The following is a 16,510-nucleotide window of genomic DNA, read 5'->3' on the forward strand; positions in this document are numbered from 1 at the left end:
GGGAGGTTAGGGAGAGGAGGAATTCACCAAGTTCCTTGGGCAGCACCTCCCAAACCCACCACGCTGCCATCTAGAAAGACAAAAGCAGGAGATACATGGGAACACCACTATCTACATGGAAAATAAAGCACTCCATTCTTACAGTGCCCACCTCTCCCAAAAGGCAGAGTGTATTAATGGACATCACATTTCAGGGTGAAGGCTTATTTGGAAATCCAGTAGAGATCCAACAGGCTGAAATGGATATCCTGTGCTGTAATTATTCTGGAATTATTTACTTTCTCTAAGACCAAGCATCTCAATCAAAATTTGAAGCAAGTCAACCACATCAGATTCTTTCAACATTCCTCTGTCCTTCAGTTCAGTATAATAAAATGTGAGGCTGGATGAACACAGCAGGCCCAGACCAGAATAAATAGGGACCCAGCTCTTCCCCTCCACCCACTGCATCCCAAAACCAGTCCAACCTGTCTCTGCCTCCCTAACCTGTTCTTCCTGTCACCCATCCCTTCCTCCCACCCCAAGCCTCACCTCCATCTCCTACCTACTAACCTCATCCCACCTCCTTGACCTGTCCGTCTTCCCTGGACTGACCTATCCCCTCCCTACCTCCCCACCTATACTCTCCTCTCCACCTATCTTCTTTTCTCTCCATCTTCGGTCCGCCTCCCCCTCTCTCCCTATTTATTCCAGAACCCTCACCCCATCCCCCTCTCTGATGAAGGGTCTAGGCCCGAAACGTCAGCTTTTGTGCTCCTGAGATGCTGCTGGGCCTGCTGTGTTCATCCAGCCTCACATTTTATTATCTTGGATTCTCCAGCATCTGCAGTTCCCATTATCACTTCAGTTCAGTAGTCTTTTTTCACTCTATTTCGCTGTTACTGAATTGATTGCAGCCAGAATCTCTGTCAACAGCTTCTGTTCTGTCTACTTAACTCATTCAACATCCTTCCACCTCATCTACATTCTGACCCCTGGCTGAGTCAGTGGCAGATATGTGGTCAGTATTCAAAGTACATGCTGATAATATCAAGCTCCTTTTTTGCTGCTACACTGTCTGTCCAACATTCAATACTGGAAGAGCCACAGTTTCCCCTGATTAAACATTATGATGACAGAAAACACTGCCATGAACCGTGTACCTTTACCAAAGTCATGCATAAAGTTTTTGAGAAGATTTGTAACTTCAGTTGTGAATGAGGATTTCGACATTCTCGTTGACCCAGTGGGTTTGGTTGTAAACATTTCATGACCCTGCTAGGTAACATAGTCAGTGCACCTCTGGTGAAGCATTGCTGTTCTATCCTATTTGTTATTTATGTGCCTCGGTTTGCTGGAGTGGTTGGTATCACTTCCGGTTCTGATTCTCAGTGGTTTGTGTTTCGGGTCCAGTTCAATGTGTTTGTTGTTGGAGTTCCAGTTGGCATACCAGGCCTCCAGGGATTCCCAGGCATGTCTCTGTTTGGCTTCTACGATTACGAATATGTTGTCCCAGTCAAATTTGTGTCCTTCGTTGTCAGTGTGTCGTGAGGTAACTGAGAATTAGTTATGTTTCTTGGTGCTCATGTATCTGGAAAGTCAATTCTTTTCCAGTTTGGCCTCTGAAGTGATTCTCTTAGTCCTTGGGTGCTATTTTATATATTACCCCAGTTTTGCCAATATTGGGTATGGGATCCTTTACATTTAACATTAGCTGTCACAGGGTGGATGTTGGTTTGTGGGCTTTTTTGAAGAGAACAACCACGAACTACACTTCCTGAACATAATGGACATAACACCAAAAACAACAGGGGACTACACGCTAGCATATACAGAAAGGACCAAACGTACAGACCAGATACTCAATTACTCTAGCACCCACCCCAATGCCCGCAAACAGAGCTGTATCAGGGCACTATTTGAACGAGCCACATTACATTGCAGCAATCCAGAACTACGCAAAGCAGAACAGGAGCACCTATATGGAGTCTTCAACAGGAATGGATATTCGAGAAGCACAATCTGCTGTTACCTCCGAGACAGACCACAATGCGACCAAACTCACTAAAAACTCCACCGTGCATCAGGGACATTTGAGGAAATGACCACAAGACTACTCACAGACCCCTCACAGGGTAGCCCACAAAACAACAACCACCCTGCAACAACTACTGATGAATGTAAAGGATCCCATACCCACAACCAATAAAACTAATGTAATATACAAAACACCATGCAAGGACTATAAGAAACGTTACACAGGCCAAACTGGAAGAAAACTGACAATAGGGATTTCCAAATACCAACTAGCCACCAATAGACATGACCAATTCTCACTGCCTCAGTACACATGGACAAAAGAGGACACAAATTCGACTGGGACAACACATCCATAACAGCACAAGCCAAACAGAGATGCACTGGGGAATTCCTGGAGGCCTGCTGTTCCAAATGGAACTCAATCAACAAACACATTTAAACCCCTATGTACATTCAAACCACTGAGAAACAGAACTGGAAGTGATACCAAACACCTCAGCAAACAGAGGCATCTAAACAATAAGCAGGGCAGAACACCAACACTTCACTGGAGGTGCACCGACGCTGGGTGATGAAACATTTGCAACCAAATCCACCGACTCAGCAAGTATGTCAATGTCACTGAAGCCATTTTCTCAGGCGAAACCAGTCAATCTGAAATCTTATTATGATCCCTGACAGTTTCTGACCACATATCCCATCCTCCATTGTGTCTACCTGCCTCTACTTCTATACTGTTCACATTCACCCCCAGTTCAGCCATCTGCATGTGAAATCCTTGTGCAAGCTTTTGGCACCTACAAAACATCATTGGATATGGGAATAGTGCAAGAAATGGTATTGAAGTTGAGGATAAGCCATGATTAATTAACAGAGAGGTGGAGGCAAAGGGCTGAATGGCCTACTCCTATTTCTTCTGTTTTTATGCCACTTCCAGGCTAGATCATTCTAATTCTATCCTCATCAGCTTCCTGTATTCCAACCTCCTGAAACTTAGAGTCAATTAGAACTTACATTCACTTGTTCCTTCTCCTATTTGTATTCTGCTTACCGGTTACTCCTGCTCAACTTCTTCAGTTTCAAATTATCATTTACCTATTTAAATCTCACGGTAGCACATCTTGTCGTTATCTTTAACCTCCTCCAACCTTGTAGCACTCACCTGAACTCTGTATTCCACTGACTCCTGCAACCACATGTGCATCCCTTATCCCTATGTTCGTAACTGCTGCACCAGTCATTTTGGTCCCGTGTTATGGAATGTCCTCCCTGTGGGCTCTTGCTTCTACACTCCACTCTTCGAGATCTTTGGATCTTGGCCAGCATGCTTTATGTTTCCTCCTCATGCAGCCCTCCTTGTGCTTTGGAATAGAATGGCTACAAGTTGAATGAAATAAATCACGTTTACATATCTCTAGGCTAGAGCCAAATTCTAAATAAAACATTGTTCGTCATTCTGATGAATCATACATAGAACATACATGGAATCCCTAGTGTGGAAGCAAGCCATTCAGCCCATCAAGTCCACACCAAAGCTTCAGACAACACCCCTCCAGACCCTCACAACCCCTGTAACCCTGCATTTCCCATGGCTAACCCACCTACCTTGCACATCCCTACGGGCAATTTAGCATGGCCAATCCACCTAAACTGCACATCTTTGGACTGTGGGTGGAAACCAGAGCACCCAGAGGAAACTCACGCAGATGTAGGGAGAACACGCAAACTCCACACTGACAGTTGCCAGAGGCTGGAATTGAACTTGGTAGAATGATAGCCCGCAGGTTTTTTTTATTCAAGTCCTTGAGTGAGATTTGAACCCTCAAACTTCTGACACAGTGCGCTACCCAAACAAGTCACAAATAACATGTAAATGATAGAATCCCTATAGTGCAGGAAGTGGCTATTCGGCCCTTTCTACACAAACCCTCCAGATCCAGATTCATGCCACATTTATATGGAACCCCACATTTTCCATGGCCAATCCACCTAACGTGTACATCTTTGGACTGTGGGAGGAAACCAGAGCACCCCGAGGAAACCCACGCAAGGACAGGGCGAACGTGCAAACTCCACACAGACAGTCGCCTGAGGGTGGAATTGAACCCGCGTCCCTGGAGTTGTGAGATGGCAGTGCTAACCACTGAGCCACTGTGTCACCTCGAAGTAACCTGGCAGTGATGAGATTCATATCCACAACTCCAGAGAGACTGAGGCCTTAACCAAGTGTCTTAAACTGCTCGGCCAAGCTACATATAAATCTAGGAAATTGATCAATCACAAGAACAGGTTCACAAACACCAATTAATTACAACATTTTTATTAATAATCATTAACAAGACAGGCTAAATATTACAACACAGCAAATTGAATCAGATCTAAATCAATACACAAATTATATAAAACTATGCTTCCCTGATCACAATTGGCTTTACACATTATACAATTTGACAGCAACATCATACATGCCAGAAATTCGTAATGTTGATTCCTACACTGTTGCCCCAGGTTAGCGATTAGTAATTTTCCTGTACTGAAGATAGTTTAGTGGTGTAGGGGTTGAACGGCAGAATTAGTGCAATATTTAGGGAACAATTTTTTTTAAAAATCAAATCTACAGAATGTGTACAGTGAAATGAGAAAGGGAAAGAGAAAAGGATGTGTGTTCGGACATGAACGAGAAAGGGCAAACACAACTGCAGGAGGAAGGATCACATTTTTGTGTGGTGCCGTTGACAGGTGAAAAATGCAAACACTTGGAGTGTGGGCATTGTCGAAATAGACCAGAGACTTATGAAGCATGGGTCAGTGCATCTGCAGAGTGAGGAGAAACTTGGCAAAATATATAAATAAGGATGGTTTACAGATTTCAGGGGAAGTTTTCTACAGGAAAGGCTTCATAATTGCTATCAAGTCCCAACAGGTTTAAAATCCTGTATAGCAACATTGTGTGTGATTATTGATTGATTGCCAAAGAACAGGAATTATTTACAAAGGACAGTATGCAAATAGAGAGAGCACGAGAGCAGACCGGTAACAAAAATAATTTTCTGACCGTTTGTCAGGCACAATACACAGAGAATTTAAATGCAGCACTTTAGCCAGTTTCAGTCTCCTGTACCATTCCAACATTCTTGGACTGCAATGTCCGATTCAAAGAATTTTTTTCGTTTGTTGACAGCATTGGTGGATTTTATAGGGAAGATGCCATCAAGCCCAACCCCCAGACTGAAAAGCCAGGGATTCGTGGGCAGAATGGTCAAGGTGGGGTTTCTCACTCGTGATGTTCACAGCCACCCTGCAGCAATTCAACACCAATGTTAATTGTATTACAGACAAAACTTTCACCAATCTCAATAAAAAGTGCACTTTGGAGAGCTGCAGATGTATCAGAAGGCAACTGTCAACTGGTCACTTTAAGGGTTCAGTCAGCCGAAGGGGGGACAGGCTGAAGATTTCAGACAGACAGGCTGACTGGCAGCAGGAAGTCCTCGTGCTTTATTTTATGACCCTCACTTTCAAACTTGCAAGCAGCGGTGTAAAATCCAACCCTATGCAATTCACTATCTCCTCTGCATTTATTAACAAGTAACCAATTAACTATAGTTATACCTTTGTGTTTAGGAGATCCCAGGAAACTTCACAGCCAAAGTAATTTTGTAGTGTAATCAATGTTAAAAATTTCCTTCACTTCAATATTGAGAAGACTAAAACCTTTGTCTCAAACTCACTTCTTTTAACATTGATTCCATTCCTTTCTCCAGCTATAGTCTGAGGACGGACTTTGTTTTCTATTTGGCCCAGAGAAGAATTTCCATATCCTCTCCTACATCAAGATTTCCTAATTTCACATCCTGAATGATCTCAATTGTTCTGCTGTAGAAGCTCTCAAACATTTGTTCATTTAGACTTGACTGTTCCAGTGCTGTGTTGGTTGGCATCTTATTTCAGTTTGTCCAAAATTCTCAAACTCATACCAAGTTCCACTGAACAATCCACCCTGTGCTCATAACCTACATTGTCATTCACTTCCTCCAAATCCATCAACACTTGGAATTTTAAAAAAAATCTTAATCCCATTTTAAAATTTACTCCATGACCTCAACTCAACCAGATCTCTCTAGCCACCTCTGGCCCAGCAACTCCACAAAATCTTCACACTTTTTCAATTCTAATTTCAAGTATTTGCATCATTCATCATTCCACTGTTAACACCAATGCCTTCAAGCTCCAGAATTCCCTCCTCAAACCCTTCCATCCTCCTTTAAGACTCTCTGTAAACAAGCTTTTGATCAAGTCTTCATCTCTCCATTTGAGAGTCCGTGACAAATATTTGTTCCTGAGAAACACCTTGGGACATCTTGCTACTTCAAAAAGGCGCTATTTAAATGCGAGCTGCTGTCCTAGCTAGATAAGATCAAATGCAACTCAAGCTCCACTTGGAACCCAAGGTCCTTCTTTATTTTGAATTGCATTGCTTTAGCCAACCCGTTACATTGTGGATGATAGGCTAAATATCGGACGATTCAAGTTTTGTATTGGCATGGGTGGGAAGTACAGTTTTGCCACACTGAATTACAAAGATATCAACAGACAATTCAACAAATCTCCCAGCACAACTATTCTCCAGATAGGATCTACTTTAAGTTCTGAAGAAAGTAGAGTAGTCCACTACCTGGAAAGTGATCTAACAGAATTAATAACCAGCTCTTTATCGTATCTGCCAATCTTTACTCCATTAAATTCAACAAACTGAAAATCCAATGGACTTCCCTTATTATTTCTGGCAAAGTATTCTGTATTCTCGCAATGGTGTTTCTCAGATTATCTGATCAATATCCCTCCACTTACAACACCTCTATTAGATTTAATCATAGAATCCGTACAGTGTGGAAGCTGGCCATTTGGCCCATCAGGTCCATGCTAGTCTCTGAAGAGCATCCCAGCCAGACCTATCCCTGCAGCCCTGCATTTCCTTATGCTCATCCACCCAGCCTGCATGTCTCTGGACACTACCAGTCATTTAGCACGGCCAGTCCACCTAACCTGCACATTTTTGGACATTGGAAGGAAACCAGGGCACCCAGTGGAAACCCATGCAGACATGTCCAAACTGCACACACACAGTCGCCCAAGGATATAATCAAACCTAGCACAAGGAGGCAGCAGTGCTAACCACTGAGCAACCATCCCACCCCTACAAACTAGAGACTAACCATCACCCCTATAAACTAAAGCAAGACTAACCATCAAATTCAATGGGGTCTGCAGAGTGAAACTTAGTGAGAATATGAAGGACATATTGCTCACCAAACTGCACATTCTCCACGTGTTGAAGTGTATAATTTTTAAAACATAGAATAAAATATCTTGACTGAATTTGTGTCATGATAAATATCATCCAAAGATATTATTTACAAAATGATACAACATGCAGATTTCACTGCATACCGACAATCCTGGCAAAACATGAGTGTCATTTGGCTCGGGTTTAAATGAGAAAGCTCCGAAATGGTACAGTGGTTTTATCAGGATCTATGAATTATAAAAATGAAGTCAAGGTATGGTATCAAATATGAAGCATAATCCCTCATAGTCTAATGCAAATTATAGATAGGTTTTAGCTCAGTTGGGAGTGGGAAAATCAAAAGAGAATAGCCCCTCAAAAAAGATTATAAATTAATACAGTCATGGAGATATCTCAAAATCAGCATGTGAGGAAAGCAGCATCACCTCTCCTCTATTCTCAGCATTAATTTACTGCAAGTGCAAAATTAAGATCAGCAGGAGACCTTCAGGAAATCACATCTCGCATAGACTCTCTCCCTAGACGTGCACTGTACTGCTTACTCTATAGTTCGTGCCAATATGTTAAAATTTTGTAATTCAGTTGCAAAATCATTTGAATTGTAGGAACATAAGGTTATTAGTTTGCTCGCCATGCCTTCCAGTATGTTTGAAACTCTTAAATTACAGCTACATGAGGCCAGATTTCCCAAGCTTGGGCACAGGCTTGTGTCAAGTTAGCTGAAGCTAGGCAGGACATGAGAGTGGCCTTGATACTTCCAACCTAAAAAGGAGCAAAGGAAGAAGCTTTTTGTTTAATGTTTGATTGTTATCCAGTGAATAAAGACATGAAAAGCACCTACGGAATCAGTTCTGTTTATGATGCTCTCCATGGGTGAATAATTATATCATTTTGGTTTACTCGCAGCTACTTATTATATATAAAAACAAACATAACCCACCAAAGATCAGTGCCCTCAAAAGGGGGAAACTGGGAAGAGAGTGGAAAGCAATTCAATTCCCTATAAACCACTATGATCCTCCTTAAATTACAGTCAATCCCCACTCGAATCTGCAACTCAGTCAATAACTAATTTCAAATGCTCCCTCAGAGCTTAATAAAATACAGCCTCAATGAAATAAGTATAATTTGATTATACTATAAATCTATTCTCCTTTTGGCTACTTAAAATTGGCCATTTTTGTAGAATCCACATCTTTTAGGCTGGAGCCTATGTACAGTTTATATCAGCATTCTCAAAATTTAACATCTTATTGTGGAGATAAATTATGCAAGTCAATATGTTCTTAATCCATAATAAAATAATGTAGATAAATCACACAGGGCAGTATAGTCTTAAACATAATATATACAAGGTAATATATTATAAATATAATAGATTTCATTTAAATGTCAGCTAGTGCTGGGCAGTTGATTGGTATAGAAGCAAGGGGAGAGGCAAAAGAATGGATCTGAACTTGTGGCATGAGATGGGTCGATGTTGAATAGGCTTTAATGGGGAAAGAAATTGAGTGTGCTGTAAAATGGGTGGGCTGATTAGGTAAATCCATTTACCACCGCTAGCGAAGAGCACTGTATCACTGAGCATGCACATCTCGTTAAACCCCTCATTTCCAATAGCTGCAAATTATGTAGATCAATAAGTAAGAGACCATGGGGATATCTTGTAATGCAGTGGGTAGCATGCCTACCTCGAAGCTAGATTCTTTGGGTTTGAGTCCTACTCCAGGTCTTGATGGCCACACAAAAAGTGTGCTCATGATGTGGTTTAACAAGTTGATTGTCAAGCTGCAAATCCTTCCCATATGCCTATGGAAAGATAGTTAGAACAGGATCTTCTCCTAGTCAGCCATGCTCAATGTGGAGTAGTGGCTCCTCAAGCTGAGACCTCTAGTAACAAGCTAGTGACTGGTTTCAGGAAACAGAAGACATAAGCACATACTTTGTTTCCAACAGTCATGGGAAAGCTGCAGAGTCTAATTCAGAGTTGCCAACTGGAAAGAATGTGAAGATTAGTGGCAGAGAGTTACAGTAAGCCACTCTTCCATCATCTGCAATAGATCACTTGTAGCTCAATGATGGGCTAATGCTTAAAACAGAAAGGAAACAATTGAAAAGGCTCCATAAAATAATCAACTGTGCAATAATTTTTTGTTCAGTTCTATGAAATTAATGAACTAAGAATAAATTCTAACTGTCATTGTACTAGATGAAACCACATTGGTTACAGTGGTCTCTACAAAGTGGAGCAGGGAAAAGGATCTGTAAAGTACATTATGCGTTTATATGCAAATTTAAAAGTAAGTGCATGCACAAAGGTTATGAAATAAACCCCCACGTTCGGAGGATTGCATATGTTACTTTTGCATGTAATCACTGTGACTACTACAATTAACTGTAAAGAGTTACTGGAAGATACTTTTATGGAGATGCAGTCCATTCAAAAACTACTTTTATTTCAGTGGCCTAGTGATAATTTACAATGATTTGATTCTCAGGACATTGTGTAACAAGGTGCAAATTTATCTTTGGTGGTTGTATACAACCAGATATTCATCAGCGCTCACTTTAGGTCCACTTTATGCCATTGCCCAAGGTGAATTCCACCTTGGTGAACATTTGTAATGCGAAACTTTAGCCCTCTAAACTATTTGCTCATCAAAAGATGGACATGTTACTTATTGGGGATCTTGGATGTCTGGGACTGGGAAATCAGTGGGAAGGCATGTGTCATAAGTAATAGAACACTGTACAGGTAGAGGTAACTAACATAGAAGCCGAAAGCCTATAGCTTAAGTTCAGCTGACAGATTTACGCAAACTACACCCACATCGATGGAGTCGCAAAACATAAAAAGTGAAATACAAACAAAATAATAAAATACGTATAAGCTGAGAATATGAACCTAGTAGTCAAGGTACATCAGAAAAATTATGGAAAGAATCTATAAATATATAGACAGCTATTGCTATTTTGAAATAGAAAAGAACTGACCAATAAATCCATTCACAGGTTTAAAACTAAGAATTTTAAACCAAAGGATTTGAAGTGGCACTGCAAACGTTCCACTTTTTTTTGCCAAAAGGTTCCAACTAAAATGAATCAAAGACTTAAATATATAGCTCACAATTGCATTGATTTGGCATAAGAATATTGCATTGATCCTACATGTAAAGAAATGAGGTATGAATACTTATGTATGCAATTTTCAGTTCACCACTTCACGAGAAACTGCAGTGTTTCTAAATATGATTCCCCTCAGTCTGAAATTACTTCTGGTATTAACTTTACCTTTGGTCATTCTCAGCTTTGCATGGCTCATGTTTCCACAAATTTCATGATTCCATTAAGAAAATCAAACCCCTATCCCAAAGCTAAATTTAGCTTTATAATTCTTATCTTTTTAAAAAAATAATTTGTATTAGTATACATTATTTCTCTGAATAAATTTGATATTTTTAAAAAATTGTAAAATTTCACTTCATGTTTAAATTTATAGAATTACCTTAAAAACAGTAATTACACACATTTATTTATCAGGGTACTGCTCTATTGAAGTTCTAAACTAGATGTATCCCAAACTTAGTGGTTGCAAACAACAGCAAAGTGGTTCATAGAAAATAGTTTGCTCAAATGGAAGAAGTTTGTCAGGAGGCATGGTTTGCATGGAACGCATAATTCCACAAGTTTTCAAGCAGTTCATTTCCATGCGGCATGCTGGTGCATAAGAAAAACATATGAACACTTGTATAACAAAAATATCTGCAGGTGGCATGACACTGAGAGGAAGAATTGGTATGAGTGTGTGGAAGGATGCTCCTTCTCATGGTCAGATCTGGTCCCCATGGTGGATCGAGGGTTTCATCTCTAAGCCGGAACTGAGATCATCCTGAAGGACAGAGGCCTGCTCTTCCCAGTTGAATGACAGCATGCTGGGCCAGAGGTGACGCTGGTACGCTTCGCATTTGGAAATCAGATCCATCACAGAAGTATTGCTCCGGATCCACTTCTTCACTGAGGTGTAGGGAGATGGTCTCTGTGATATGAAAAGGCTTTGGGTCCTTTGTAACTTTGTACTGTATTGCAGCCTAGAATGGAAAAGAGGCAACAAAATTACTTGGCTTCTGCTCATTTTCAATTGTTTGTTTAAAGCGGTTAAACAGGTATGAATATAGAAATTGAGCCACCTTCTTATCCCACTTTCCCTTTTAAAAATATACCACACATGGAAAGCTCCACTACAAAGAATGAGCCCCATACTGCTCCGTGAACTAATGTACCATCCACTTCATTGGAATTAGAATGAGCATTGTCACACGCACTCAAATGAGTACAATCAAAAAAGTGTGAGATAACAGAGTGTATCTGGATGAACACAGCAGGCCAAGCAGCATCTTAGGAGCATAAGCTTTCGATACAATCAAAAAAAGTGGATAAGTTGCTGCTTTCGGTGCCATCTTGAGTACAAAAGTTCTGAGGAAGGGTCACCGGACCCAAAACGTTAACCCCAATTTTTTTTCCTTGGCAGATGCTGCCAGACCTGCTGAGCTTTTCCAGCAATCTCTGTTTTTATTCCTGATTGACAGCATCCATCAGTTCTTTCAGTTTCTTCGGGTACAAAAGTCCCTAGGTAGAGCTTTCAGCTGCAGTTCTTGGAAAAATAGGGAAGTAAAAAAGTCCAGCATTGCAGATGTTCGGAATAAGTTATAAAATTGAGAGAGAGAGAGAAAAATAAAAATCACACAGTTCCTAACAACGGTCTTCCAGCGAGTCCACGCTGGGACCTAGGCTTCAGTTCACAAAGGGCCTAGATTCCAAACAACACTGGGTTTCACGAGGCCCAGAGACCACTCTGGTATCACCTCAAGACTGGACATCCACACGAGGCCAAGTCAGGCTGTGAGACCACTACATACAGCCTGAGGACCACCGCATTTTTTAAAAAGGAAGTGGTTCCAAGCTTAATTTCTGGCAGTGAGTTAGGGGGCATCAGACTGGGGTGGGAGGCAAGCATTACCCAGAGGTTCTATATTTCATCTCACGGGTTGCTAAGAATGTAAAGGAAAAGGATCATTTGTGCTGAGTTGCCAAAAAAAAAGAGATTACCACGGATTGGTGACAGAATTCCCAATGATGATGATGTCAGGGAAAATTCCACAAGAAGGTGGGACTGAGCAAGCGCTGAACTTACAGACAACTTGACTTAAGGCACTCACCCCATTGCACGTACAGCATTAGCGGTGGTGGGCACGGTACAAAACCAAATGGAAACAAACAATAGAAAGCCAAGTATGACCAAAGCCTAATTTACTGTCATAACTAAAAGTAATGTTTGTTGTATAGAGTTCAGTTGATCTAGCCAGAATAGTAGTTTGAATGCTACAACTGATTTCAGCTCACCTGAAACGGGAGAAAAAGAACAAAAAACTAACAGTCAGTAAGTCCTGGCTCACTCTCTAGTGATTCTGAAGTTAGCACGGCTCTTTCTGTGTCCAAATCCCATTTACAAATGGAGATGTCAACAGACTGGAAAATTGCCCAGGTAGATCAATGTATACGTCTATATGGAAAACTTTAAACATCCAAAACTGCAGTCAACTTTTGCGTAGGTATTCTACGATCAACTGTTGGTACCTTGTTGAAAGATGACGTCCCAGTTTTGCCTTGGCATTCGTAGCAAAGTAACACAAAATATTGGTAAACTGGCCTTTCATCCAGTCAATATCTTCTGGCAGATCAGGCAACCATTCTAACATTCTGTCAAGTACAAAGAGACAAGCTTCATTAAACACCTGCATACATTTCCTTATAGTAAGCCATCAGGGGAGTGTAGATAATAATTACAAGCCATAAAACAAGGTAAAAAGCACTCCCTGATCTCATGCTAAAATGATAAAACTTTGCATAACACACATTCCAGAAATGCCGTGGTGACAAACAATACCAGACATTCCAGTTCTAGTCAAGTACTTTTTAATTTAAATTGATGTCATGGCAGTGTATCAGAGATAATGGGAACTGCAGATGCTGGAGAATTCCAAGATAATAAAATGTGAGGCTGGATGAACACAGCAGGCCAAGCAGCATCTCAGGAGCACAAAAGCTGCCGTTTCGGGACTAGACCCTGATGAAGGGTCTAGGCCCGAAACGTCAGCTTTTGTGCTCCTGAGATGCTGCTTGGCCTGCTGTGTTCATCCAGCCTCACATTTTATTATCATGGCAGTGTAGTTCTCTTCTCTTGGAAGAGGCACCAGAATACTGCAGTGCAAGATAGAGTTTGTGATCTAAATCAGCATTGTTCAAAAAAAATCAAACAGTGAAGACAACCTGTAATTTATAAACATAGCCCTAGACAGCTCAACTAATGCTGGTTGTTTGTAATATTTGAAGATGAGCAAAAAATACAAATTATGGTTGTATATGAAAACCATAAAAGAGGTAACAGGTTCAGGGGGAGGAAAAAAGTAGAGTTTAAAGTAGGGAAATGTAGTTTATTAATTAATGTTCTGCCCAAAGACCAATTGTTTGTTAATGCTTCAGCTTGAATGTTTTGATTAAATGACAGTTTAACATTACCTTCCACACTCAGGCACAGTGAGGAGGTGGATGGCAAGTTTATCTCAGCTGGAATGGGAATTGAACCTGCAATCGTTAGTTTCAGATTGAATCACACACTAGCCACCAAGCCAACTGAGTTAACCAGTTCTAGATGTAATTAAAAATTTTAAAAAGTGTGCTGGTTATCCCAACAAAAATAATGTTCCAATATAAACCATGATAGACAATTTTGATTTTATTTGATTTATCACCGTCATGTGTACTGAGGCAGAGTGAAAAGTCTTGTCTTACATGCTTTACAGGCAGATCGGTTCATAACCCCTTAAAGATTTCAGGCTCCCTGAGCCAGCTGATTTTCTCTTAATTTCCAACTAATGCAAGGTACTACTAAGAAACTGTTTAGTTATACAGTATGAAGCCAGATAAATAAATACTTATGAATTATAATTCCATATCTGCTTGTCCCCATTTCTCTTCCTGGAAAGTTAGCTGCAGTACCTTTGGACAGCTATGCGGCATGTAGCTCTGTGCAAACCAAAACTTACTAAGGCTGAGCCTACAACTCAATGCTGCATTGGAGAAGCTGGTGTTGAATAGGAACTTGAGCCAGAGAAAAATGATACTATTGCATTCTGATCGTCTAACCAGTGCTCCGGGTGCAAAGGATCAGGAAACTAGCACCTTTCGTTTTTCCATTTCTATGAGTTAGGCACCAGTTATTCTGATGTCCTCCACCTAAAAGGAAAGCTGGTAATGGACAAGCAAGGCAGAATAACTTCCACTGATCAGAAATATTTATGATCTTCTTGTACAGGCCAGAGGAATGATCCCTCGCAATGGTTAGGGAACAGTAAAAGTTGCAAACTTACTTTATGGTGAATGAGACTGCAGATTCCAGAGGCAAGGTGTAAGGAAGCATAAGAGTCGAGGCGAGGCGGACTGGCAGCATGTTTGCAAAGACTGCACGAAATCCTCGTTTGTCAGCACAGGCCTCAAGTAGTGCTGGAGTTTAAAAGCAGACAATTGCAAAAAGTCAGTCAAATTGCTACCAGAGCAGATTGACACACACATGTACGTAGATTTTTGTTTTGCAAAGGTGAGAATGTGGTGAAAGAGAAAGAGCAAAGGATCTTCAAGAAACTTCATGGCACAGAAGACTAGGATATTTCTGTTGCATGTGTGTGGCTGGTTTCAGATCCATCTCAGAATACTGAAATGATTTGAGGACTTTGGATCGAGTGGAATCCTACCATTCAGTCTCCAGTGAGCTCAAAATATAATTCAACTCCTATCTTGGGACAAATTTACACCGATCGGTCACAGGATGGCTGGCTAGGACAGGAAACTGAAAAACTCATCTTCTGAAGCTGAGAATTTGAGGTTTCCCTGTTGGGGAACAGCAGGAGAGACTGAGGCAAACAATGTGGAAAAATATTCCATTGTGCAGTACAAACAATATTCCATGGTGTCAATAAACTCTAGAGAGTCAAGTTCTGAGTGGGACAGCAAAGAAGTAAAGCGGCATGTGATGGATGGAAAAGTTACTGGCTGGCTGTGTTTTCTTCGAAAGGTTGAATTTGTGAACTGGCAAGAGTGAAATAAAAATATGTGAACACGCCTTTGTATTCTCTGTAAATAACCTTCACCAGAACAAGGTTGGTACATTAGGAAGATAATGTCTCGGGGAAATAAGTAACCTGATTGAGCCTGCATTTTCAAATTGCAGCAATTAAACAGGAGGGGACAGAACGTAACATCTGAGCTGATGATACAAAGATTTATACAGCATGGAAACAGACCCTTTGATCCAACTCGTCCATGCTGACCAGATATCCTAAACAAACCTAGTCCCATTTGCCAGCATTTGGCCCGTATCCCTGTAAAACATTCCTATTTATATACCCATCCTAATGCCTTTTAAATGTTGTCATTGTACCAGCCTCCACCATTTCCTCTGGTAGCTCATTCCGCACACACACACACATCACCGTCTGCATGAAAAAGTTCCCCCTTATGTCCCTTTTAAATCTTTCCCCAATCACCCTAAACCTATGCTCTCTAGTTTTGGATTCCCCTGGGAACAAGACCTTGACTATTCACCGTCGTGATTTTATAAACCTCGATAAAGGTCACCCCTCAGCCTCAGATGCTCCAGGGAAAATAGCCCCAGGGTATTCATCCTCTTCTTACAGCTCAAACCCTCCAACACTGGCAACGTCCTTTTCTTTTTCTGTGTGAAAAACTGACAAGTTTACAAAAATTCGATCTATTTTGACACAGTTCAGAAAGTTACCAGCATCGAGAAGTTTGAGCAACGAGGATTTAAAACTGGTTTTGGTCTTTAAGCCCCCAGCTTCATTTCTTATCCCAAAGCGACTTTTCTGAAAGCCCAGGGAGTAGAAAACTGCTTGGCCGTGCATTAAGCAGATGCAAATAATCGCATCACACAGAATAAATAACCCCTTATACAATTAGCACCCAGCCCCCCACCGAGTACATTAAAATATTTGCATTTTAAGCCAAATAAGCAAGGTGTTTTTGCATAGCTATTATAGAACAATTACATCAACTAGTCATCCTCCTCCAATAGTCCAACATTAAACCCATCATGGTCTGGCAGCACGT

At 40.9% G+C, this 16,510-nt stretch overlaps 1 protein-coding gene across 2 annotated transcripts in view; it reads right to left on the reverse strand.

The window, feature by feature from the left end:
* Window positions 1-4,323: 4,323 nt before the first annotated feature.
* Window positions 4,324-16,510, reverse strand: part of pnpla2 (patatin-like phospholipase domain containing 2) — a 52,868-nt gene continuing 40,681 nt past the window's right edge. For both annotated transcript variants that reach the window (XM_048545478.2, XM_048545477.2), the window contains 3 exons: window positions 14,755-14,887; window positions 12,962-13,084; window positions 4,324-11,415 (listed from right to left, as the gene is read on the reverse strand). In XM_048545478.2, the coding sequence (XP_048401435.1) occupies window positions 11,157-11,415; window positions 12,962-13,084; window positions 14,755-14,887 (515 nt within the window). In that variant the 3' untranslated portion in view covers window positions 4,324-11,156. The remainder of the gene's footprint in view (window positions 11,416-12,961; window positions 13,085-14,754; window positions 14,888-16,510) is intronic.

This window comes from Stegostoma tigrinum, chromosome 17, assembly GCF_030684315.1.
Source record: "Stegostoma tigrinum isolate sSteTig4 chromosome 17, sSteTig4.hap1, whole genome shotgun sequence".
Lineage (NCBI taxonomy): Eukaryota > Metazoa > Chordata > Chondrichthyes > Orectolobiformes > Stegostomatidae > Stegostoma > Stegostoma tigrinum.